This window comes from Oncorhynchus masou, chromosome 5 (genome assembly GCF_036934945.1).
Source record: "Oncorhynchus masou masou isolate Uvic2021 chromosome 5, UVic_Omas_1.1, whole genome shotgun sequence".
Lineage (NCBI taxonomy): Eukaryota > Metazoa > Chordata > Actinopteri > Salmoniformes > Salmonidae > Oncorhynchus > Oncorhynchus masou.
In genome coordinates this window covers 85,633,686-85,658,341 of record NC_088216.1, presented here as the reverse complement: position 1 = coordinate 85,658,341, position 24,656 = coordinate 85,633,686, and the positions used below count along the sequence as shown (strand labels likewise).

The window sequence follows — 24,656 nt, the reverse complement described above, 5'->3', positions numbered from 1 at the left end:
GATGGACAGAGGTATGTACAAGTCCAGTCCTGATCTCTGGGGGGGGGTGTCTCTGTGTACTGTAGATGGACAGAGGTATGTACAACAGTCCTGATCTCTGGGGGGGGGTGTCTCTGTGTACTGTAGATGGACAGAGGTATGTACAACAGTCCTAATCTCTGTAGATGGACAGGGGTACAACAGTCTCTGTGTACTGTAGATGGACAGAGGTATGTACAACAGTCCTGACCTCTGGGGGGGTGTCTCTATGTTCTGTGGATGGACAGAGAATGTCTGGCAGATTAAACGTGATTTAAAAACATACCTGAATGTGAATTAGTTACTTATGCTGACAACTAGGCCTTCTCTCCCTTTCTTCTTCTTTCTTCCCTGGTTTCTCTTCCTATCTCTTCCCCTGTTTTCCTCTCTCCTCCTGTCCTCTCTTTTTTTCCTGTCTTCCCCCCCATCTTCTCCTTCCCTTTCTTCCCCTGTTTTCCTCTGTCTCCTCCCACATTTCCCTTCCAGGCACTCAGTAGGAGAAAGCAAGCAGCCCTTCTGCCTCCAGTCGTGTGTGAAACCTCTGGAGTATGCTGTGGCTATTCACGAGGCTGGGACAGAGAAGGTACACCGCTATGTGGGGATGGAGCCCAGCGGACTCAAGTTCAACAAGCTCTACCTGGATGAGGAAGGTGGGTAAACGGGAACCCTTGCTATATTGTAGGGGTGTTAGTTAGTTTGGTGGAAGAATACGATTTGATTTCAGTAGAGGTTAAGGCCACGTGAGTTCACAGTGACAAGATAGTTCTTCTACTTTCTACCAAGTGGACATGATATCGTCTGTCTTAAGACTTGTCGCTCAAAATTCCACTCCTATGAATATACTGTGTGAAATCTGTTTTAATTAACCCTGATACTTGTGTGCCTAGACAAACCTCACAACCCCATGGTGAATGCTGGAGCCATTGTCATCAGCTCTCTTATCAAGGTAACCTGGCAGACGGCCTACAGATCACACGTACACAGGCTATGAGTATATCCTGCCTGACTTAAACTTCCCCTAAAACATCCCATCCTCAATGATGTGTCAACGATATACGATATACGTCACTGTCAAGTACGTTTCTGAATCCACGCGGTTGAAACCAGTTCAATGTTTGACATGTAAAACAAATACAAAACACAGAACTAAGATCCAGGTTGCCTGCCAGCCTTGGACCCAACACTGACCTGATTTGGCTTTGTCCCTGACACATGCTTGTCTGCTCGTCGTCTTTTCTATTGGTCCCATTGTGTAACGTTCAACCTCAGTCAAACAGTATTTGAACCCGGGTATATCTGGCATGGCTGTAGATAGTAGTCACATAGTACAATAGTGTAGTCAGTAGTGTAGTCAGTAGTGTAGTCAGCAGTGTCGTCAGTAGTGTAGTCAGTAGTGTCGTCAGTAGTGTCATCAGTAGTGTAGTCAGTAGTATAGTCAATAGTGTAGTCAGTAGTGTCGTCAGTAGTGTCATCAGTAGTGTAGTCAGTAGTGTAGTCAGTAGTGTAGTCAATAGTGTAGTCAGCAGTGTCGTCAGTAATGTAGTCAGTAGTGTCATCAGTAGTGTAGTCAGTAGTGTAGTCAGTAGTGTAGTCAGTAGTGCCTCTCGTGGTGTAGTCAGTAGTGTCATCAGTAGTGTAGTCAGTAGTGTCATCAGTAGTGTCGCCAGTAGTGTAGTCAGTAGTGTAGTCAGTACTGTAGTCAGTAGTGCCTCTCGTGGTGTAGTCAGTAGTGTAGTCAGTAGTGTAGTCAGTAGTGTCGTCAATAGTGTAGTCAGTAGTGTAGCCAGTAGTGCCTCTAGTAGTGTAGTCAGTAGTGTAGTCAGTAGTGTCGTCAGTAGTGTAGTCAGTAGTGTCATCAGTAGTGTAGTCAGTAGTGTAGTCAGTAGTGCCTCTAGTAGTGTAGTCAGTAGTGTAGTCAGTGGTGTCATCAGTAGTGTAGTCAGTAGTGTGGTCAGTAGTGTAGTCAGTAGTGTAGTCAGTAGTGTCATCAGTAGTGTAGTCAGTAGTGTAGTCAGTAGTGTCATCAGTAGTGTCATCAGTAGTGTAGTCAGTAGTGTAGTCAGTAGTGTCATCAGTAGTGTCATCAGTAGTGTAGTCAGTAGTGTCTCTAGTAGTGTAGTCAGTAGTGTAGTCAGTAGTGTATTCAGTAGTGTAGTCAGTAGTGTGGTCAGTAGTGTAGTCAGTAGTGTAGTCAGTAGTGTAGTCAGTAGTGTAGTCAGCAGTGTCGTTAGTAGTGTAGTCAGTAGGGTCATCAGTAGTGTAGTCCCTAGTGTAGTCAGTAGTGTAGTCAGTAGTGGCATCAGTAGTGTCATCAGTAGTGTAGTCAGTAGTGTAGTCAGTAGTGTAGTCAGTAGTGTAGTCAGTAGTGTCATCAGTAGTGTAGTCAGTGGTGTAGTCAGTAGTGTAGTCAGTAGTGTAGTCAGTAGTGTCGTCAATAGTGTCATCAGTTGTGTTGTCAATAGTGTCATCAGTAGTGTAGTCAGTAGTGTAGTCAGTAGTGTAGTCAGTAGCGTAGTCAGTAGTGTAGTCAGTAGTGTAGCCAGTAGTGTCATCAATAGTGTAGTCAATAGTGTCATCAGTAGTGTAGTTAGTAGTGTAGTCAATAGTGTAGTCAGTAGTGTCATCAGTAGTGTAGTCAGTAGTGTCATCAGTAGTGTCATCAGTAGTGTAGTCAGTAGTGTAGTCAGTAGTGTAGTCAGTAGTGTAGTCAGTAGTGTCATCAATAGTGTCGTCAGTAGTGTAGCGTGTTCTTTGAACCTGGTTGAATCGGCTTTATTTCTCTCCTCTCATCAACACACCATGCTGGGGGACTCTCCTCTCATCCACACACCATGCTGGGGGACTCTCCTCTCATCCACACACATTGCTGGGGGACTCTCCTCTCATCCACACACATTGCTGGGGGACTCTCCTCTCATCCACACACATTGCTGGGGGACTCTCCTCTCATCCACACACATTGCTGGGGGACTCTCCTCTCATCCACACACATTGCTGGGGGACTCTCCTCTCATCCACACACATTGCTGGGGGACTCTCCTCTCATCCACACACATTGCTGGGGGACTCTCCTCTCATCAACACACCATGCTGGGGGACTCTCCTCACATACACACATCATGCTGGGGGACTCTCCTCTCATCCACACACATTGCTGGGGGACTCTCCTCTCATCCACACACATTGCTGGGGGACTCTCCTCTCATCCACACACATTGCTGGGGGACTCTCCTCTCATCCACACACATTGCTGGGGGACTCTCCTCTCATCCTCACACCATGCTGGGGGACTCTCCTCTCATCCACACACCATGCTGGGGGACTCTCCTCTCATCAACACACCATGCTGGGGGACTCTCCTCTCATCCTCACACCATGCTGGGGGACTCTCCTCTCATCCACACACCATGCTGGGGTACTCTCCTCTCATCCACACACCATGCTGGGGGACTCTCCTCTCATCCACACACCATGCCGGGGGAATCTCCTCTCATCAACACACCATGTCGGGGGACTCTCCTCTCATCCACACACATTGCTGGGGGACTCTCCTCTCATCCTCACACATTGCTGGGGGACTCTCCTCTCATCGACACACCATGCTGGGGGACTCTCCTCTCATCCACACACATTGCTGGGGGACTCTCCTCTCATCCACACACATTGCTGGGGGACTCTCTTCTCATCCACACACCATGCTGGGGGACTCTCCTCTCATCCACTCATATTGCTGGTGGACTCTCCTCTCATCCACACACCATGCTGGGGTACTCTCCTCTCATCACACACCATGCTGGGGTACTCTCCTCTCATCCACACACCATGCTGGGGTACTCTCCTCTCATCCACACACCATGCTGGGGGACTCTCCTCACACCATGCTGGGGGACTCTCCTCTCATCCTCACACCATGCTGGGGGACTCTCCTCACACCATGCTGGGGGACTCTCCTCTCATCCACACACCATGCTGGGGGACTCTCCTCTCATCCACACACCATGCCGGGGGAATCTCCTCTCATCAACACACCATGCCGGGGGACTCTCCTCTCATCCACACACATTGCTGGGGGACTCTCCTCTCATCCTCACACATTGCTGGGGGACTCTCCTCTCATCCTCACACATTGCTGGGGGACTCTCCTCTCATCGACACACCATGCTGGGGGACTCTCCTCTCATCCACACACATTGCTGGGGGACTCTCCTCTCATCCACACACATTGCTGGGGGACTCTCTTCTCATCCACACACCATGCTGGGGGACTCTCCTCTCATCCACACACCATGCTGGGGTACTCTCCTCTCATCCACACACCATGCTGGGGTACTCTCCTCTCATCCACACACCATGCTGGGGTACTCTCCTCTCATCCACACACCATGCTGGGGTACTCTCCTCTCATCGACACACCATGCTGGGGGACTCTCCTCACACCATGCTGGGGTACTCTCCTCTCATCCACACACCATGCCGGGGGATTCTCCTCACACCATGCTGGGGGACTCTCCTCACATACACACACCATGCTGGGGGACTCTCCTCTCATCCACACACCATGCTGGGAGACTCTCCTCTCATCCACACACATTGCTGGGGGAGGGAGCCTGAGATGGGTGGGAGCATCAGTTTAGACAATTATTGTGGGTTTTTGGAGAGGTGTGTGTGTGTGCGTGTGTGTGTGTCGCTATCTCCGGCAGACAGAGAGAAAGGCAGATAGACAGCAGACAAGGTTAACTGATAGGATGTATTAAATATAAATACGGACGGGACCCCAAGTGGAAGTTAGATAAAGAAGACAGAGATAACCTGAAGACAGAGATAACCTAAAGACAGAGATAACCTGAAGAAGACAGAGATAACCTGAAGACAGAGATAACCTGAAGACAGAGATAACCTAAAGACAGAGATAACCTGAAGACAGAGATAACCTGAAGAAGACAGAGATAACCTGAAGAAGACAGAGATAACCTGAAGACAGAGATACCCTGAAGACAGAGATAACCTGAAGACAGAGATAACCTGAAGTCAGAGAGAACCTGAAGAAGACAGAGATAACCTGAAGACAGAGATAACCTGAAGACAGAGATAACCTAAAGACAGAGATAACCTGAAGAAGACAGAGATAACCTGAAGACAGAGATAACCTGAAGACAGAGATAACCTAAAGACAGAGATAACCTGAAGAAGACAGAGATAACCTGAAGACAGAGATAACCTGAAGACAGAGATAACCTGAAGGAATAACAGCAGGGTTTAAGTCTGGATTTCTGCTTGAATCTGTTCAGAGTTCATTTTCAATTGAATCCATATACTGAAATGGAAATGTTACTGAGTAATACGTCTTGGTGAAGTAAACTATCTTATTTATGCCCCAATACAGGACATGCATTGACATATGAGATTTGAGGTCACTTGGGTCATCACTGCAATGCTATTGAATTTGTATACAGTAAAATGTTATTTCACAAGCAAATCCACCCTATCAGTGCTTGATCAGTGATATATAATGTACTTGTACTCATAATGTATTTGTACTTGTTTCAGACCCGGTGCTGTTGATTTGGAACGGGTGTAGTGTTGAAAGTGTCTTTAATCTGCTGAGACTTCATGAACATCGTTACCACTATCTTTACAACCTGCTATATACCGTACACACTGCGATGACTGACTTTCTTTTGTCACCTTGTACAATATTAGCAGGTTATCGGGACATCATTAACAATATCAAATCAAATGTATTTATATAGCCCTAATTACATCAGCTGATATATCGCTCTAACCATTAGGCTACCTGCCGCCTCTACACTATCCACTAGGCTTCCTGCTGCCGCACTAACCACTAGGATACCTGCCGCCTCTAAATCAAATCAAATCGCCTAATTACATACACTCTAACCATTAGGATACCTAACCACTAGGATACGCCGCCTCTACACCTAACCATTAAATCATCAAATCAAATCAAATGTATTTATATAGCCCTAATTACATCAGCTGATATATCGCTCTAACCAAGGCTACCTGCCGCCTCTACACTATCCACTAGCCTCTACACTCTAACCATTAGGATACCTGCCGCCTCTAAAATCAAATCAAATGTATTTATAACCTAATTACATAGCTGATATATCAAAGTGCTGTACAGAAACCCAGCCAAACCACAAATGTAGCAATGCAGGTGTAGAAGCACAGTGGCTAGGAAAAAGTGGCTAGGAAAAACTCCCTAGAAAGGCCAAAACCTAGGAAGAAACCTAGAGAGGAACCAGGCTATGAGGGGTGGCCAGTCCTCTTCTGGCTGTGCTGGGTGGAGATTATAACAGAACATGGCCAAGATGTTCACATGTTCATAAATGACCAGCAGGGTCAAATAATAATAATCACAGTAGTTGTCGAGGGTGCAACAGGTCAGCACCTCAGGAGTAAATGTCAGTTGGCTTTTCATAGCCGATCATTGAGAGTATCTCTACCGTTCCTGCTGTCTCTAGAGAGTTGAAAACAACAGGTCTGGGACAGGTAGCATGTCTGGTGAACAGGTCAGGGTTCCATAGACGCAGGAAGAAGAGTTGAAACTGGAGCAGCAGCAAGACCAGGTGGACTGGGGACAGCAAGTAGTCATCATGCCATGTAGTCCTGAGGCATGGTCCTAGGGCTCAGGTCCTCCGAGAGAGAGAAAGAAAGAAAGAAATATAGAATTAGAGAGAGCATACTTAAATTCACACAGGACACCGGATAAGACAGGAGAAGTACTCCACATATAACAGACTGACCCTAGCCCCCCGACACATAAACTACTGCAGCATAAATACTGGAGGCTGAGATAGGAGGGGTCAGGAGATACTGTGGCCCCATCCGATGATACTCCCGGACAGGGCCAGACAGTCAGGATATAACCCCACCCACTTTGCCAAAGCACAGCCCCCACACCACTAGAGGGATATCTTCAACCACCAACTTACCATCCTGAGACAAGGGCGAGTATAGCCCACAAAGATCTCCGCCATGGCACAACCCAGGGGGGGCGCCAACCCGGACAGAAAGATCATGTCAGCACCCCTCCTAGGGACGGCATGAAAGAGCACCAGTAAGCCAGTGACTCAGTCCCTGTAATAGGGTTCGAGGCAGAGAATCTCAGTGGAGAGAGGGGAACCGGCCAGGCAGAGACAGCAAGGGCGGTTCGTTGCTCCAGAGCCATTTTGTTCACCTTCACACTCCTGGGCCAGACTACACTCAATCAATCATATTACCTACGGAAGAGATGAGTCTTCAGTAAAGACTTAAAGGTTGAGACCGAGTCTGCGTCTCTCACATGGGTAGGCAGACCATTCCATAAAAATGGAGCTCTATAGGAGAAAGCCCTGCCTCCAGCTGTTTGCTTAGAAATTCTAGGGACAATTAGGAGGCCTGCTTCTTGTGTCCGGAGCGTACGTGTAGGTATGTAGGACAGGACCAAATCGGAAAGATAGGTAGGAGCAAGCCCATGTAATGCTTTGTAGGTTAGCAGTAAAACCTTGAAATCAGCCCTTGCTTTGACAGGAAGCCAGTGTAGGGAGGCTAGCACTGGAGTAATATGATCAAATTTTTTGGTTCTAGTCAGGATTCTAGCAGCCGTATTTTGCACTAACTGAGGTTTATTTAGTGCTTTATCCGGGTAGCCGGAAAGTAGAGCATTGCAGTAGTCTAACCTAGAAGTAACAAAAGCATGGATTAATTTTTCTGCATAATTTTTGGACAGAAAGTTTCTGATTTTTGCAATTTTGCGTAGATGGAAAAAAGCTGTCCTTGAAATGGTCTTGATATGTTCGTCAAAAGAGAGATCAGGGTCCAGAGTAACGCCGAGGTCCTTCACAGTTTTATTTGAGACGTCTGTACAACCATTAAGATTAATTGTCAGATTCAACAGAAGATCTCTTTGTTTCTTGGGACCTAGAACAAGCATCTCTGTTTTGTCTGAGTTTAAAAGTAGAACGTTTGCAGCCATCCACTTCCTTATGTCTGAAACGCAGGCTTCTCGCGAGGTCAATTTTGGGGCTTCACCATGTTTTATTGAAATGTATAGCAGTGTGTCATCCGCATAGCAGTGAGAGTTAACATGATGTTTTCAAATGACATCCCCAAGAGGTAAAATATATAGTGAAAACAATAGTGGTCCTAAAACGGAACCTTGAGTAACACCGACATTTACAGTTGATTTGTCAGAGGACAAACCATTCACAGAGACAAATTGATATCCTTCCGACAGATAAGTTCTAAACCAGGCCAGAACTTGTCCGTGTAGACCAATTTGGGTTTCCAATCTCTCAAAAAGAATGTGGTGATCGATGGTATCAAAAGCAGCACTAAGGTCTCGGAGCACGAGGACAGATGCAGAGCCTAATACTATAGTAAATTGCTCAGCCTCCTGTAATTCTAAAGTCCTTAAGAAGACTGCTACCCTGTGGTTGACTAAAGCCCTTTTAATGTGAGTGTCTTTTACGGTACATTAATGTTGTTTATGTCTGTTCTTCCCCCTTCTCTGTGTCACTAGCCTGGCTCAAACAAGGCAGAGAAGTTTGACTATGTAAGTACTATACTGTACATGTCATTCAGTACATCTCACCTGACATTGACACATATATAATAGCATTTAGTAGAACACACAATACAATCTTGACACAATAACACGGCCACCCCACCCCACGCCAGCAATTCTCTTGTCTTTGCCTTGGGAAAATAACAACATTTTATTTTAAATTTACTAGGCAAGTCAGTTAAGAACAAATTCTTATTTTCATTGACGGCCTAGGAACAGTGGGTTAACTGCCTGTTCAGGGGCAGAACGACAGATTTGTACCTTGTCAGCTCGGGGATTCGAACTTGCAACCAATTACTAGTCCAATGCTCTAACCACTAGGCTACCCTGCCGCCCCAAAACCCTGCCCAAATATCAGTCATCTTTTCTCCTCAGGTGATGGATTTTATCAAGAAGATGGCTGGTCAAGAGTACGTGGGCTTCAGCAATGCCACGTGAGTTTTTTTTTTGCTAAGGTCTTAATTTGCCAGAAAAAAAACAAACATTTCTAAAACATTTTCTCTTTGTTGCATTATTGATGTGATGTTGTCATGGACTCTTTTTTTTGGTCTCTGTGTCTCTCAGGTTCCAGTCTGAGAAAGAAACAGGCGACAGAAATTTTGCAATTGGATATTACCTCAAAGAGAAGAAGGTCAGTAAAGGTAGAGAGTGTGGAACTTGTTTTAATAGCTTTGAATGGAAATAAAAAAAACAAAAGGGAACATGTACCGTGCATTTGGAAAAGTAATCAGACCCCTTGACTTTTTCCACATTTTGTTACTGTAATGGAGTGAGAGGGTGGGTGTGTGAAGACTGGTATTATCCTGTTTGTTGAATACATCAGCCCAATTACACACATCTGAATCTAATGAGCTCTGAGCTTGGTCAGTGGTTGTTTTATGAACCTGGCTTTGGCACATACAGTGCCTTGCGAAAGTATTCGGCCCCCTTGAACTTTGCGACATTTTTGTTGAAATGTTTGAAGCCACATTTCAGGCTTCAAACATAAAGATATAAAACTGTATTTTTTTTGTGCAGAATCAACAACAAGTGGGACACAATCATGAAGTGGAACGACATTTATTGGATATTTCAAACTTTTTTAACAAATCAAAAACTGAAAAATTGGGCGTGCAAAATTATTCAGCCCCCTTAAGTTAATACTTTGTAGCGCCACCTTTTGCTGCGATTACAGCTGTAAGTCACTTGGGGTATGTCTCTATCAGTTTTGCACATCGAGAGACTGAATTTTTTTCCCATTCCTCCTTGCAAAAGCTTGGTCAGTAGTTGTTTTATGAACCTGGCTTTGGCACATATACTCTGCGATACGTCACGCCTAAGAACAGCTCTTTGGCACATATACTCCGCGATACGTCACGCCTAAGAACAGCTCTTTGGCACATATACTCCGCGATACGTCACGCCTAAGAACAGCTCTTTGGCACATATACTCTGCGATACGTCACGCCTAAGAACAGCTCTTTGCCGCCATATACCACGCCCCATCGGGTCTTATTGATGTTACAAACTGGTTTCCATCTGCAGTGTTTTCCACCTTGGGGCAGAAATTATATTATAAACTGGTTTCCATCTGCAGTGTTTTCCACCTTGGGGCAGAAATGATATTATAAACTGGTTTCCATCTGCAGTGTTTTCCTCGTGGGGCAGAAATGATTGATGCACTGGACTTCTACTTCCAGGTAAACGATACATCCTCAAGATAGTACTTTACCACACTGTGATGCTGTGATAATGTGATGCTGTGATGCTGTGATAATGTGATGCTGTGATGATGTGATACTGTGATGCTGTGATAATGGGATGCTGTGATAATGTGATGATGTGATGCTGTGATGCTGTGATACTGTGATGCTGTGATACTGTGATGCTGTGATAATGTGATGCTGTGATGCTGTGATAATGTGATGCTGTGATGCTGTGATACTGTGATACTGTGATAATGTGATGCTGTGATGCTGTGATAATGTGATGCTGTGATAATGTGATGATGTGATGCTGTGATACTGTGATGCTGTGATAATGTGATGCTGTGATAATGTGATGCTGTGATACTGTGATGCTGTGATACTGTGATGCTGTGATAATGTGATGCTGTGATAATGTGATGATGTGATGCTGTGATGCTGTGATGCTGTGATAATGTGATAATGTGATGCTGTGATAATGTGATGATGTGATGCTGTGATGCTGTGATGCTGTGATGCTGTGATAATGTGATGCTGTGATAATGTGATGCTGTGATAATGTGATACTGTGATGCTGTGATACTGTGATGCTGTGATAATGTGATGCTGTGATAATGTGATGCTGTGATGCTGTGATACTGTGATAATGTGATGCTGTGATAATGTGATACTGTGATGCTGTGATAATGTGATGCTGTGATGCTGTGATGCTGTGATACTGTGATAATGTGATGCTGTGATAATGTGATGCTGTGATAATGTGATGCTGTGATGCTGTGATACTGTGATAATGTGATGCTGTGATAATGTGATGCTGTGATGCTGTGATACTGTGATGCTGTGATAATGGGATGCTGTGATAATGTGAGGCTGTGATAATGTGATACTGTGATGCTGTGATACTTTGATGCTGTGTATATGTTGAATATTTCTACTAATGCATCATGATGATTTATTACTGGAAAAAGTAATAGAGCATCACCTCTATACAGAATGTATGAGGAGTCACAGACGCTGAGTCACAGTCACTGAGTCACAGACACTGAGTCACAGATACCGAATCACAGACACTGAGTCATGGGCACTGAGTCACAGACACTGAGTCACAGACACCGAGTCACAGACACTGTAGACACTCTCTCTATGTTTGAGTAAATAAATGATTTCCTTTCAGCTGTGTTCCATAGAGGTGACCTGTGAGTCTGGGAGTGTCATGGCCGCCACGCTGGCCCATGGGGGCATCTGCCCAATCACAGGCGAGCGGGTGCTGAGTGCCGAGGCCGTACGGAACACCCTGAGTCTCATGCACTCCTGCGGCATGTACGACTTCTCTGGGCAGATGGCCTTCCATGTAAGTCATACTGGCCTTCCATGTAAGTCATACTGGCCTTCCATGTAAGTCATACTGGCCTTCCATGTAAGTCAAACTGGCCTTCCATGTAAGTCATACTGGCCTTCCATGTAAGTCATACTGGCCTTCCATGTAAGTCAAACTGGCCTTCCATGTAAGTCATACTGGCCTTCCATGTAAGTCAAACTGGCCTTCGATGTAAGTCAAACTGGCCTTCCATGTAAGTCAAACTGGCCTTCCATGTAAGTCATACTGGCCTTCCATGTAAGTCATACTGGCCTTCCATGTAAGTCATACTGGCCTTCCATGTAAGTCATACTGGCCTTCCATGTAAGTCAAACTGGCCTTCCATGTAAGTCATACTGGCCTTCCATGTAAGTCAAACTGGCCTTCCATGTAAGTCAAACTGTCCTTCCATGTAAGTCATACTGGCCTTCCATGTAAGTCATACTGGCCTTCCATGTAAGTCAAACTGGCCTTCCATGTAAGTCATACTGGCCTTCCATGTAAGTCATACTGGCCTTCCATGTAAGTCAAACTGGCCTTCCATGTAAGTCAAACTGGCCTTCCATGTAAGTCATACTGGCCTTCCATGTAAGTCATACTGGCCTTCCATGTAAGTCAAACTGGCCTTCCATGTAAGTCATACTGGCCTTCTATGTAAGTCAAACTGGCCTTCCATGTAAGTCAAACTGGCCTTCCATGTAAGTCAAACTGGCCTTCCAAAGTCTGGCCTTCCATGTAAGTCAAACTGGCCTTCCATGTAAGTCAAACTGGCCTTCCATGTAAGTCATACTGGCCTTCCATGTAAGTCAAACTGGCCTTCCATGTAAGTCATACTGGCCTTCCATGTAAGTCATACTGGCCTTCCATGTAAGTCAAACTGGCCTTCCATGTAAGTCAAACTGGCCTTCCATGTAAGTCAAACTGGCCTTCCATGTAAGTCAAACTGGCCTTCCATGTAAGTCATACTGGCCTTCCATGTAAGTCATACTGGCCTTCCATGTAAGTCAAACTGGCCTTCCATGTAAGTCAAACTGGCCTTCCATGTAAGTCAAACTGGCCTTCCATGTAAGTCATACTGGCCTTCCATGTAAGTCATACTGGCCTTCCATGTAAGTCATACTGGCCTTCCATGTAAGTCAAACTGGCCTTCCATGTAAGTCATACTGGCCTTCCATGTAAGTCAAACTGGCCTTCCATGTAAGTCATACTGATCTTCCATGTAAGTCAAACTGGCCTTCCATGTAAGTCAAACTGTAGTCATATAGTAGTTACACAGTAATCATACAGTTGTCATACTAGAGTCATATAGTAGTTATACAGTAGTTATATAGTAGTTATATAGTAGTTATACAGTAGTTATACAGTAGTTGTACAGTAGTTATATAGTAGTTATATTGTAGTCATATAGTAGTTATACAGTAGTTATATAGTAGTTATACAGTAGTCATACTGTAGTTATACAGTAGTTATACAGTAGTCATACAGTAGTCATAAGTAGTCATATAGTAGTTATACAGTAGTCATATAGTAGTTATACAGTTGTTATATAGTAGTTATACAGTAGTTATATAGTAGTTATACAGTAGTCATATAGTAGTCATACAGTAGTTATATAGTAGTTATATAGTAGTCATATAGTAGTGATATGGTAGTTATACAGTAGTCCTATGATACAGTAGGGAAAGGTATACTACTACCTATGTATATGAATTTAATATATTTAAACATGTACTGTACATGTTTTGCATTCTATGTCATGTGTCTTGAATGTAGCAATCCATCACCACGTTAAGTTTCCTCTCAGGAAATAAAATATATTTTAATTTAATTTAATTCATTGTGTGGTAGCTTAAACTTTTAAAAATGCCATGTATTTATAGTCTTGGTAACGTATAGTCTTGGTAACGTATAGTCTTGGTAGCGTATAGTCTTGGTAGCGTATAGTCTTGGTAACGTATAGTCTTGGTAACGTATAGTCTTGGTAACGTATAGTCTTGGTAATGTATAGTTTTGGTAACGTATAGTCTTGGTAACGTATAGTCTTGGTAACGTATAGTCTTGGTAACGTATAGTCTTGGTAGCGTATAGTTTTGGTAACATTTTGGTAAATTATAGTCTTGGTAACGTATAGTTTTGGTAACGTATAGTCTTGGTAACGTATAGTCTTGGTAAGTTTTGGTATAGTTTTGGTAACGTATAGTCTTGGTAACGTATATTCTTGGTAACGTATAGTCTTGGTAATTCTTGGTAACGTTTAGTCGTATAGTCTTGGTAACGTGTAGTCTTGGTAACGTATAGTCTTGGTAACGTATAGTTTTGGTAACGTATAGTTTTGGTAACGTATATTCTTGGTAACGTATAGTTTTGGTAACGTATTGTCTTGGTAACGTATAGTTTTGGTAACGTATAGCTTTGGTATCGTATAGTTTTGGCAACGTATAGCTTTGGTAACGTATAGTTTTGGTAACGTATAGTCTTGGTAACGTATAGTCTTGGTAACGTATAGTCTTGGTAAAGTATAGTTTTGGTAACGTATAGTTTTGGTAACGTAAAGTTTTGGCAATGTATATTCTTGGTAACGTATAGTCTTGGTAACGTATAGTCTTGGTAGCGTATAGTTTTGGTAACGTATAGTCTTGGTAACGTATAGTTTTGGTAACGTATAGTCTTGGTAATGTATAGTCTTGGTAACGTATAGTTTTGGTAATGTATAGTTTTGGTAACATTCTTGGTAACGTATAGTTTTGGTAACGTATAGTTTCGGTAACATTCTTGGTAACGTATAGTTTTGGTAACGTATAGTTTTGGTAACGTATAGTTTTGGTAACATATTCTTGGTAACGTATAGTCTTGGTAACGTATATGTTTGGTAACGTATAGTTTTGGTAACGTATAGTCTTGATAACTTATAGTCTTCTTGTTAACGTATAGTTTTGGTAACGTATATTCTTGTAACGTATTCTTGGTAACGTATATTCTTGGTAACGTATATTCTTGGTAACGTATAGTCTTGATAACGTATAGTTTTGGTAACGTATAGTTTTGTTAATGTATAGTCTTGATAACGTGTATTTTTGGTAACGTATAGTTTTGGTAACGTATAGCCTTGGTAACGTATAGTCTTGGTAACGTATAGTCTTGGTAACGTATATTCTTGGTAACGTATAGTCTTGATAACGTATAGTCTTGGTAACGTATAGTCTTGGTAACGTATAGTTTTGGTAACGTATAGGTTTGGTAACGTATAGGTTTGGTAACGTATAGTTTTGGTAACGTATAGTCTTGGTAACGTATAGTTTTGGTAACATATAGTTTTGGTAACGTATAGTCTTGGTAACGTATAGTCTTGATAACGTATAGTCTTGGTAATGTATAGTTTTGGTAACGTATAGTCTTGGTAACGTATGGTCTTGGTAACGTATAGTTTTGGTAACATATTCTTGGTAACGTATAGTTTTGGTAACGTATAGTCTTGGTAACGTATAGTTTTGGTAACGTATAGTTTTGGTAACGTATAGTCTTGGTAACGTATAGTTTTGTTAACATATAGTCTTGGTAACGTATAGACTTGGTAACGTATAGGTTTGGTAACGTATAGTTTTGTTAACATATAGTCTTGGTAACTTGGTAACGTATAGTTTTGGTAACGTATAGTTTTGGTAACGTATAGTTTTGGTAACATATAGTTTTGGTATAGTCTTGGTAACGTATAGTTTTGGTAACATATAGTCTTGGTAACGTATAGTCTTGGTAACGTATAGTGTTGGTAACATATAGTCTTGGTAGCGTATAGTCTTGGTAACGTATAGTTTTGGTAACATATAGTCTTGGTAACGTAAACCTTTTAAACATGTATAGGTCAAATTAAGGCCACTTTAAACTGACATGTTTTATCATAACTCCGTATGGTCCCTGTATGGTTCTTTCTCAGGTGGGCTTGCCTGCTAAGTCTGGGGTGTCTGGAGCGGTTCTGTTGGTTGTCCCTAACGTCATGGGAGTGATGTGTTGGTCACCTCCTTTAGACAAGGTTGGAAACAGTGTCCGAGGAATACACTTCTGCCAGGTAACGTTAATAGCTTTATTTCCAGGTGTTATAAATAACATATCCCCATGTACAGGTTATGAATGTGTTATAAAGTCTGTATGTAGTTACCCTTCAATAGTGTTACCACATACACAATGCCTCTCGATGTTGTACCGGAGACTGAACTGTCTTTTTGACATGCTTTGGTTTTCAGGAGCTGGTGTCTTCGTTTAACTTCCATAACTATGACAACCTGAGACACTTTGTCAAGAAGCAGGACCCTCGAAGGCAGGACGGGGATGATAGGGTAAGGGATTTTGTGACTTAAGGGAGTTGTAAGGTAAACATAACAACAATTTATCATATTTGCTGAAACATAAAGTGAGGTTTAAGTTTGCTTTTGTTATGATGTGTCCTTTGTTATGATGTTATCTTTCTGTGTACTATGAATGGGTATGTAGCTGTGTCCTATGAATGGTTATGTAGCTGTGTACTATGAATGGTCATGTCCTATAGCTGTGTCCTATGAATGGTCATGTAGCTGTGTCCTATGAATGGTCATGTAGCTGTGTCCTATGCATGGTTATGTAGCTGTGTCCTATGAATGGTTATGCAGCTGTGTCCTATGAATGGTTATGTAGCTGTGTCCTATGAATGGTTATGTAGCTGTGTCCTATGAATGGTTATGTAGCTGTGTCCTATGAATGGTTATGTAGCTGTGTCCTATGAATGGTTATGTAGCTGTGTCCTATGAATGGTTATGTAGCTGTGTCCTATGAATGGTTATGTATCTGTGTCCTATGAATGGTCATGTAGCTGTGTCCTATGAATGGTTATGTAGCTGTGTCCTATGAATGGTTATGTATCTGTGTCCTATGAATGGTTATGTAGCTGTGTGCCAGTGTCCCATCCAGTCTAAGTTGTATTTATCTCTGCTATATCTGTAGAACAAGTCTGTGGTGAACTTGATGTTTGCGGCCTACAGTGGAGATGTGTCAGCCCTCAGAAGGTAAAATAACCATCATCTAGGAGGCTATATGTAGAAACCAACCTGGTTATTAAATGTAATTAAATGCAAAGTAATTGTATTGTTCGTTTTACTATCGTCACCTGCTGTAGATGGCACTCTCTCCTCGCCTACAGTGGAGTAGTCCTTCACAGTAAACGAGTAGTCCTTCACAGTAAACCTCTTGGAAATGAGGAATGTTATGTAGAATATCACTCGTCTCCTATCCTGTCCTCTCAGGTTTGCTCTGTCCTCGATGGACATGGAGCTGAAAGACTACGACTCTCGGACAGCTCTACACGTGGCTGCAGCAGAGGGTGAGCTACAATCCATTGGTGGCTCCTAGTTGGTGTTATGTCTTATAATGCATCATAGTGATGTTACAGCTACCTAGTTGTTATGTCAGCTTCTAGCAAGTGTTATAATGCACTAGAAGTGTATCATAAGGCATTGCGTGTGTGTTATCCCTAAGATACGTAGTTTTTTGTCCTCAGGTCATGTAGAAGTGGTACGGTTCCTAACAGACACCTGCAAAGTGAACCCCTTTGTGAAAGATAGGTACTGTAGCATTCATTCCTCCACCCCTCTGTTCATTCCTCCACCCCTCTGTTCATTCATCCACTCCTCTGTTCATTTCCATCCCTCCACCCCTCTGTTCATTCATCCACTCCTCTGTTCACCCTCCATTCATCCACTCCTCTGTTCATTCATCCACTCCTCTGTTCATTCCCTCCTGTTCATTCACCCCTCTGTTCATTCATCCACCCCTCTGTTCATTCATCCACTCCTCTGTTCATTCATCCACTCCTCTGTTCATTCCTCCACCCCTCTGTTCATTCATCCACCTCCCCCTCTGTTCATTCATCCACCCCTCTGTTCATTCATCACTCCTCGCCTCTGTTCATTCATCCACCCCCTCTGTTCATTCATCCACTCCTCTGTTCATTCATCCACTCCTCTGTTCATTCATCCAACCCTCTGTTCATTCATCCATTCCTCCACCCCTCTGTTCATTCTCGTTCATTCATCCACTCCTCTGTTCATTCATCCACCCCTCTGTTCATTCATCCACTCCTCTGTTCATTCATCCACCCCTCTGTTCATTCATCCACTCCTCTGTTCATTCATCCACCCCCTGTTCATTCTGTTCATTCTGTTCATTCATCCCCCTCTGTTCATTCATCCACTCCTCTGTTCATTCCTCCACCCCTCTGTTCATTCATCCACTCCTCTGTTCATTCATCCAACCCTCCGTTCATTCATCCACTCCTCTGTTCATTCATCCATCCCCCTCTGTTCATTCTGTTCATTCCACTCTGTTCCTCTGTTCATTCATCCACTCCTCTGTTCATTCATCCACCCTCTCTGTTCATTCATCCACTCCTCTGTTCATTCATCCACCCCTCTGTTCATTTCATCCACTCCTCTGTTCATTCATCCACTCCTCTGTTCATTCATCCACTCCTCTGTTCATTCATCCACCCCTCTGTTCATTCATCCACTCCTCTGTTCATTCATCCACTCCTCTGTTCATTCATCCACACCCTCCATTCATTCATCCACTCCTCTGTTCATTCATCCACTCCTCTGTTCATTCATCCACCCCTCTGTTCATTCATCCACTCCTCTGTTCATTCATCCACTCCTCCGTTCATTCATCCACTCCTCCAGTCATTCATCCACCCTCTATTCTTCCACCCCTCCATTCATTCATCCACCTATATCAGTCTCTGTTGACTTAGCCTCCAACCTACAGTAACAACACCCCTTAGCTGCTGTGCTATCTAGACTCACTGTATATCTCCAGCCTCATGCCTTATTTCTCCATCTCATTCTGTCCTCTGTGGCTGTTATCTTTACTCAGAAGGTTAGTGCGTGGAGGAACATCTGACATTGTTCTGACTCATCTTTACCACCTCCCTCCAGGTGGAGCAGCATTAACAACACCCCCCTGGACGATGCCCTGCAGTTTGGCCACGGTGCCGTGGTGAAGGTCTTACAGGAGTACCAGGTGGCTTGCCAGGAACAGGACAGACTACCAGTGGCTGATATCATCCCCATCCCCCCAAACTAGAGACTGTAGAAGGCATGGTGTGATCAGGGGGCCGTTGGGATCAGGCTCTACCATTAGGAGTGCTGATCTACCATCAATTTTGGCGTAATGAAACAGATAATTATAGACATTGAGGATCTGATCCTAGATCAGCACTTCTACTTGATAAATCATTAGGCCCCAAACGGAAGAAAACGTACTGAAACATGGAGGGACTTCAAATCCAATAACAAACACTCATTTTAGTTTGCAGTTGCAAATGGTAGTGTCAGTGGCACTCTATTTTATATAGGCCTTTAGTGCATTCGTTTTGGTTAGTAGTGTGTATAAGGAATAGGGATGCCATTAGGGACGCAACCCTCTACACGCTTAGAAAAAGGTATCTAGAACCTAAAAGGGTTCTTCGGATGTCCCTATTGGAGAACCCTTTGAAGAACCCTTTTTGGTTCCAGGTAGAACTCTTTTGGGGTTCCATGTAGAACCCTTTCCACCGAGTGTTCTACATGGCCCCCACAAGGGTTCTACTTGGAACCAAAAAGAACAATTTTGGAACCTTTTTTCCCCTAAGAGTGTCGTGTTACTCCTTCCACCAGGACTTGTCTCTCTGACGTCCCTGGGTGCGTCCCAATAATATATACTTTCTCCTGAAGTGTACACTCGTTCACTACTTCCCACAAATCTAAAAGCATTGGATTGGTGGAGGCGTGGGCCAGTGGGTGTTTCCACCTTATTTCTTATACCAGTCATTGTTCTTCAAATCTGTGAAATGCACGCTTTGGGAAGAAGGAGAGATCTTTGGGACAGACTCCCTATCTTGTATGCAATATTTACTCCTCTCCTAGGTTGGACTTATATACAGGAGGACACCTGAGAGTGAGCCTGGACATGTACAGGAGGAGACAGGCTGGACATGTATGTACAGGAGGAGACCTGTGAGTGAGGCTGGACATCTTGTAATGCAATATTTATCCTCTCCTAGGTTGGACTTATATACAGGAGGACACCTGAGTGAGCCTGGACATGTACAGGAGGAGACTTGTGAGTGAGGCTGGACATGTATGTACAGGAGGAGACCTGTGAGTGAGGCTGGACATGTACAGGAGGAGACCTGTGCAGCGACCTTTTATGTACAGACCTGTGAGTGAGGCTAGCATGTACAGGAGGAGGAGACCCACGAGTGGACATGTATGTACAGGAGGAGACCTGTGAGTGAGGCTGGACATGTACAGGAGGAGACCTGTGAGTGCTGGACATGTACAGGAGGAGACCTGTGAGTAGACATGTACAGGAGGAGACCTGTGAGTGAGGCTGGACATGTACAGGAGGAGACCTGTGAGTGAGGACATGTATGTACAGGAGGAGACCTGTAGTGAGGCTGGACATGGAGGAGGAGACCTGTGAGTGAGGCTAGACATGTATGTACAGGAGGAGACCTGTGAGTGAGGCTGGACATGTATGTACAGGAGGAGACCTGTGAGTGAGGCTGGACATGTACAGGAGGAGACCTGTGAGTGAGGACTACAGGAGGAGACCATGCTATGTACAGGAGGAGACCTGTGAGTGAGGCTGGACATGTACAGGAGGAGACCTGTGAGTGAGGCTGGACATGTACAGGAGGAGACCTGTGAGTGAGGCTGGACATGTACAGGAGGAGACCAGTGAGGCTAGACAGGACATGGAGGAGGAGACCTGTGAGTGAGTGTTGGAGAAGTTCAACATCATGAGTGGGACGTTCAGTGTTCTATGACGAAAAATTTGTCGACATTCTATTTTTCCTGACTAAAACTATACCTATAACGAGACGAGGTGCCCTCGAAAATATAACTATGACAAATGTTTTTCTTCGTTTGAGTTGATGAAAATGTAACTTGACGTGACGCCCCTTTTAGTCTGTTTTGTCCAATAAGAAGCATGCATACCTTTGCAGAATATTTAATTAAATTCTCTTATTGGCTGATAACATCTGTCATGCGCCCGGGCTACTTGAGTTTATAGCCCAACCAGTCTTTCCAACACACACAGCTCCCAGGTGGTCGCTTCAATCGTCTCTTTTTTGAACTGATGCTCAGAGAACTTCTAAATTGTAACTAACCTCTATTCTGTTAAGAAACAATCATGTTCATATTGGATATTTTTTTACTTTGATCACATCCGAAGCTATACGTTGCCATTTGCGCTGATATTCATTAGTGTTGCCGCTCTCACGGTACGCAAATAAAAGTCGCAGTTACTTTTTTCCGATTGGAAATACTACTGCTATTTAGTGAACACCAGGAACACAGCAATACTTCTGTCTTCTTTGGAAAGCTCTGATTCTCCCCCTTTTTCAATCGAGTCACTGTTATTCAACCCCCTCTGGCGGTTATGATGGGTAGAAAACCACAGCTGTTAATTGGTTAACCTGTTTCCAACCACGGCTATTGTTACTTCCACAATAGCAATTTGCCAGCTACGTTATAGGGGGTAAACACACTATACTAGTAACCCAGTTGGACTGAATATGCACACGGCTGAATATGCACACGATCAAAGTTAGGGAGAAGACTAAAAATTAGTTATTTAGTGGAAAATGCATTGGTTAAACTATGACTAAAACTACACTAAAATGATCCAGTTTTAGTCGACTGATTTCATCTACAAGGATGAAATGGCGTGTTTTTTTTTTTTAGCGAGTGGGCCTTTTTGCCAATTAACAACACAGCTGGTCTGTCAAGAAACAGATCTGTCGTTCTCGTCTGTGCACTTGGTGTTTACGTGTCTACTGCATTAGAGAGCGCATTGGCTTTGCGGTTTACCGGTGAAGATTAGCACGGTGTTGATACATGAGCTGAGGTTGTGCTACAAGTGCGCAACAGACAGACACTTCTAAGATCCAGTAACGATGAAGGGGTTCAGATATCATAGTGTCTGTTGTTTCAGTAATGATGAAGGGGTTCAGATATCATGGTGTCTGTTGTTTCAGTAATGATGAAGGGGTTCAGATATCATGGTGTCTGTTGTTTCAGTCATCATCGTGCTTCTACACCTGCATTGCTTGCTGTTTGGGATTTTTAAGGCTGGGTTTCTGTACAGCACTTTGAGATATCAGCTGATGTAAGAAGGGCTTTATAAATCGATTTGATTTGATGTCTTTGGCCTCATTGAATACCTGGGACGCAGTTCCAAAATCCAAAGTAATTTATTAACATATAACTTCGAGTGAAGCAATGTGTTTGGCCATGCATTCTAAGTGGTGTGCTAGAATGCACATTGTTACGTAGCTGGGTTTTTATTATATTCCGTTACTTCATTCTACAAGTATGTGACTTACTTTATTTACCTTTATACCATTTGTAGTTTATTAGAGATCAACTGTTCGTCCATGGATGTTATACATGGACCAACAAATGGTGGAATGTTGAAACCCGAGATATGAGAGAGACTGTGACGTACAGCCATGTCTCTGGCGTGAAATCGAGCACGTCTGCAAACATTGAATTGGACTTTGTCTAAATACTGTATTGCTCAAACGTAAATAAGAAAGTGTATTTCCTAATACCTGATTATTTTATTTGGGGGTTATTCTCTAGCAACACTGTGTGTGTTTTAACTTGTTCTTCACCTGAATTCATCACCATTTTTTTTATTTTTTATGTCATGGTTATTTAAAATGTATGCAATATGAAAGAGATTATCTATTAAACATTTTCATGTTTTCACCCCCATGGGTAATGTTATGGAATTATAAATAAGGGGATGTTCTATGTAGGGAAAAATATACTTGTTGACAATTTGTTTTCAATAGATCATTGCTCTCAGACTTTGTGTTTTCATGAAGAAGTCTATTTTCATTCCGTATACAGACATTTAGCAGATGGAGAAGTGGAGAAGTTGAAGTCTGAGGCCACGTGACCAGGCCAGTGGCCAGCTCTGTTCACCGTTGTCTTTTGTCTCATTGCCACACATTTCCAAGTCTTGTGTTATTGTGTTGGAACAAACATGAGAAAGCTGAAAATCAAAGTCCCTGCTGTGTATGACGGTTCTCAACCTCAATCCATGATCTCTAGAAGGAAAAGCACTACATTTACATTTACATTTAGTGTAGTTTATAAGTGCCAGTCGGTGGATTGTGACTTATTGAGCATTGTGTTTTAAGCTTACGAATCGTACTGCATATTTTTTAATTCTATGAGTACTCATTTACATAATATTGGCACTTATCTGCTAAGGAAAACAGTGTCCATGGGAGCTATGGTTCCTACCTGATCGACAGTACATATCATATACGGTGTGTCTCAGAAAGTATTCAGACCCCTTGACTTTTTCCACATTTTGTTTTGTTACAGCCTTATTCTGAAATGGATCAAATATTTTTTTCCCCTCAGGAATCTACACCCAATACCCCATAATGACATCACAATACCCCATAATGACATCCCAATACCCCATAATGACATCCCAATATCCCATAATGACATCCCAATATCCCATAATGACATCCCAATACCCCATAATGACATCCCAATACCCCATAATGACATCCCAATACCCCATAATGACATCCCAATATCCCATAATGACATCCCAATACCCCATAATGACATCACAATACCCCATAATGACATCCCAATACCCCATAATGACATCACAATACCCCATAATGACATCCCAATACCCCATAATGACATCCCAATACCCCATAATGACATCACAATACCCCATAATGACATCCCAATACCCCATAATGACATACCAATACCCCATAATGACATCCCAATACCCCATAATGACATCACAATACCCCATAATGACATCACAATACCCCATAATGACATCACAATACCCCATAATGATAAAGTTAAACCATATTTTTTTTGCAATTTTTATTTTTAATCAAATAGAAATATAAAATGTATATAAGTATTTAGACCCTTTACTCAGTACTTTGTTGAAGCACCTTTGTCAGCGATTACAGCCTTAAGTCTTCTTGGTTATGACGCTACAAGCTTCGACACACCTGTATTTGGGGAGTTTCTCCCATTCCTCTCTGCAGATCTTCTCAAGCTCTGTCAGGTTGGATGGGGAGTGTTGCTGCACAGCTTCTTTTCAGGTCTCTCCAGAGATGTTCGATTGGGTTCAAGTCCGGGCTCTGGCTGGGCCACTCAAGGACATTCACAGACTTGTCCCGAAGCCACTCCTGCGTTGTCTAGGCTGTGTGCTTAGGGTCGTTGTCCTGTTGGAAGGTAAACCTTTTCCCCAGTCTGAGGTCCTGAGTGCTCTGGAGCAGGTTTTCATCAAGGATCTCTCGGTACTTTGCTCCGTTCATCTTTCCCTCGATCCTGACTAGTCTCCCAGTCCCTGTCGCTGAAAAACATCCCCCAGAGCATGATGCTGCCACTACCACGCTTCACCGTAGGGATGGTGCCAGGTTTCCTCCAGACGTGACGCTTGGCATTCAGGCCAAAGAGTTCAATCTTAGTTTCATCAGACCAGAGAATCTGGGCCCTTATCCAGGTTTGGCCGGGGTAGGCCATCATGTAAATAAGAATTTGTTCTTAACTGACTTGCTTAGTTAAATAAAGGTTATATTAAGAAACAAATAATTTAAAAAATGATCAATGGAAACAGGAAGCACCTGAGCTCCATTTTGAGTCGCATAGCAATGGGTCTGAATAGTTATATAAATAAGGTATTTTTTTAATATATATTTTTTTTACAAAATAAAAATGCCCGCATTTCTAAAAACCTGTTTTCCATTTTGTCATTATGGGTTATTGTTTGTAGATTGATGAGGAAATTGTTTAAATTAATCAATTTTAGAATAAGGCTGTAACGTAACAAAATGTGGAAATGTGGAAAAAGTCAAGGGGTCTGAATTCTTTCCGAAGGCGCTGTATGTGATATATTTTAAACGTGAATATCTATGGTATGTACCCCATCCATTCAGCTGATGTAGGCAGAC

The 24,656-nt window shown here is 43.1% G+C and overlaps 1 protein-coding gene across 1 annotated transcript; it reads left to right on the top strand.

Annotated features, from left to right (window-relative positions):
- Window positions 1-189: 189 nt before the first annotated feature.
- Window positions 190-18,736, top strand: LOC135530171 (glutaminase kidney isoform, mitochondrial-like). The gene is made up of 14 exons (XM_064958547.1): window positions 190-209; window positions 505-668; window positions 906-964; window positions 8,546-8,578; window positions 8,966-9,024; window positions 9,155-9,221; window positions 10,219-10,269; window positions 11,450-11,626; window positions 15,564-15,695; window positions 15,871-15,963; window positions 16,604-16,665; window positions 16,903-16,979; window positions 17,157-17,220; window positions 18,589-18,736. The coding sequence occupies exons 2-14, from the start codon at window positions 620-622 to the stop codon at window positions 18,734-18,736; spliced, it is 1,071 nt and encodes a 356-aa protein (XP_064814619.1). The 5' UTR covers window positions 190-209; window positions 505-619.
- The last annotated feature ends 5,920 nt before the right edge of the window (window positions 18,737-24,656 follow it).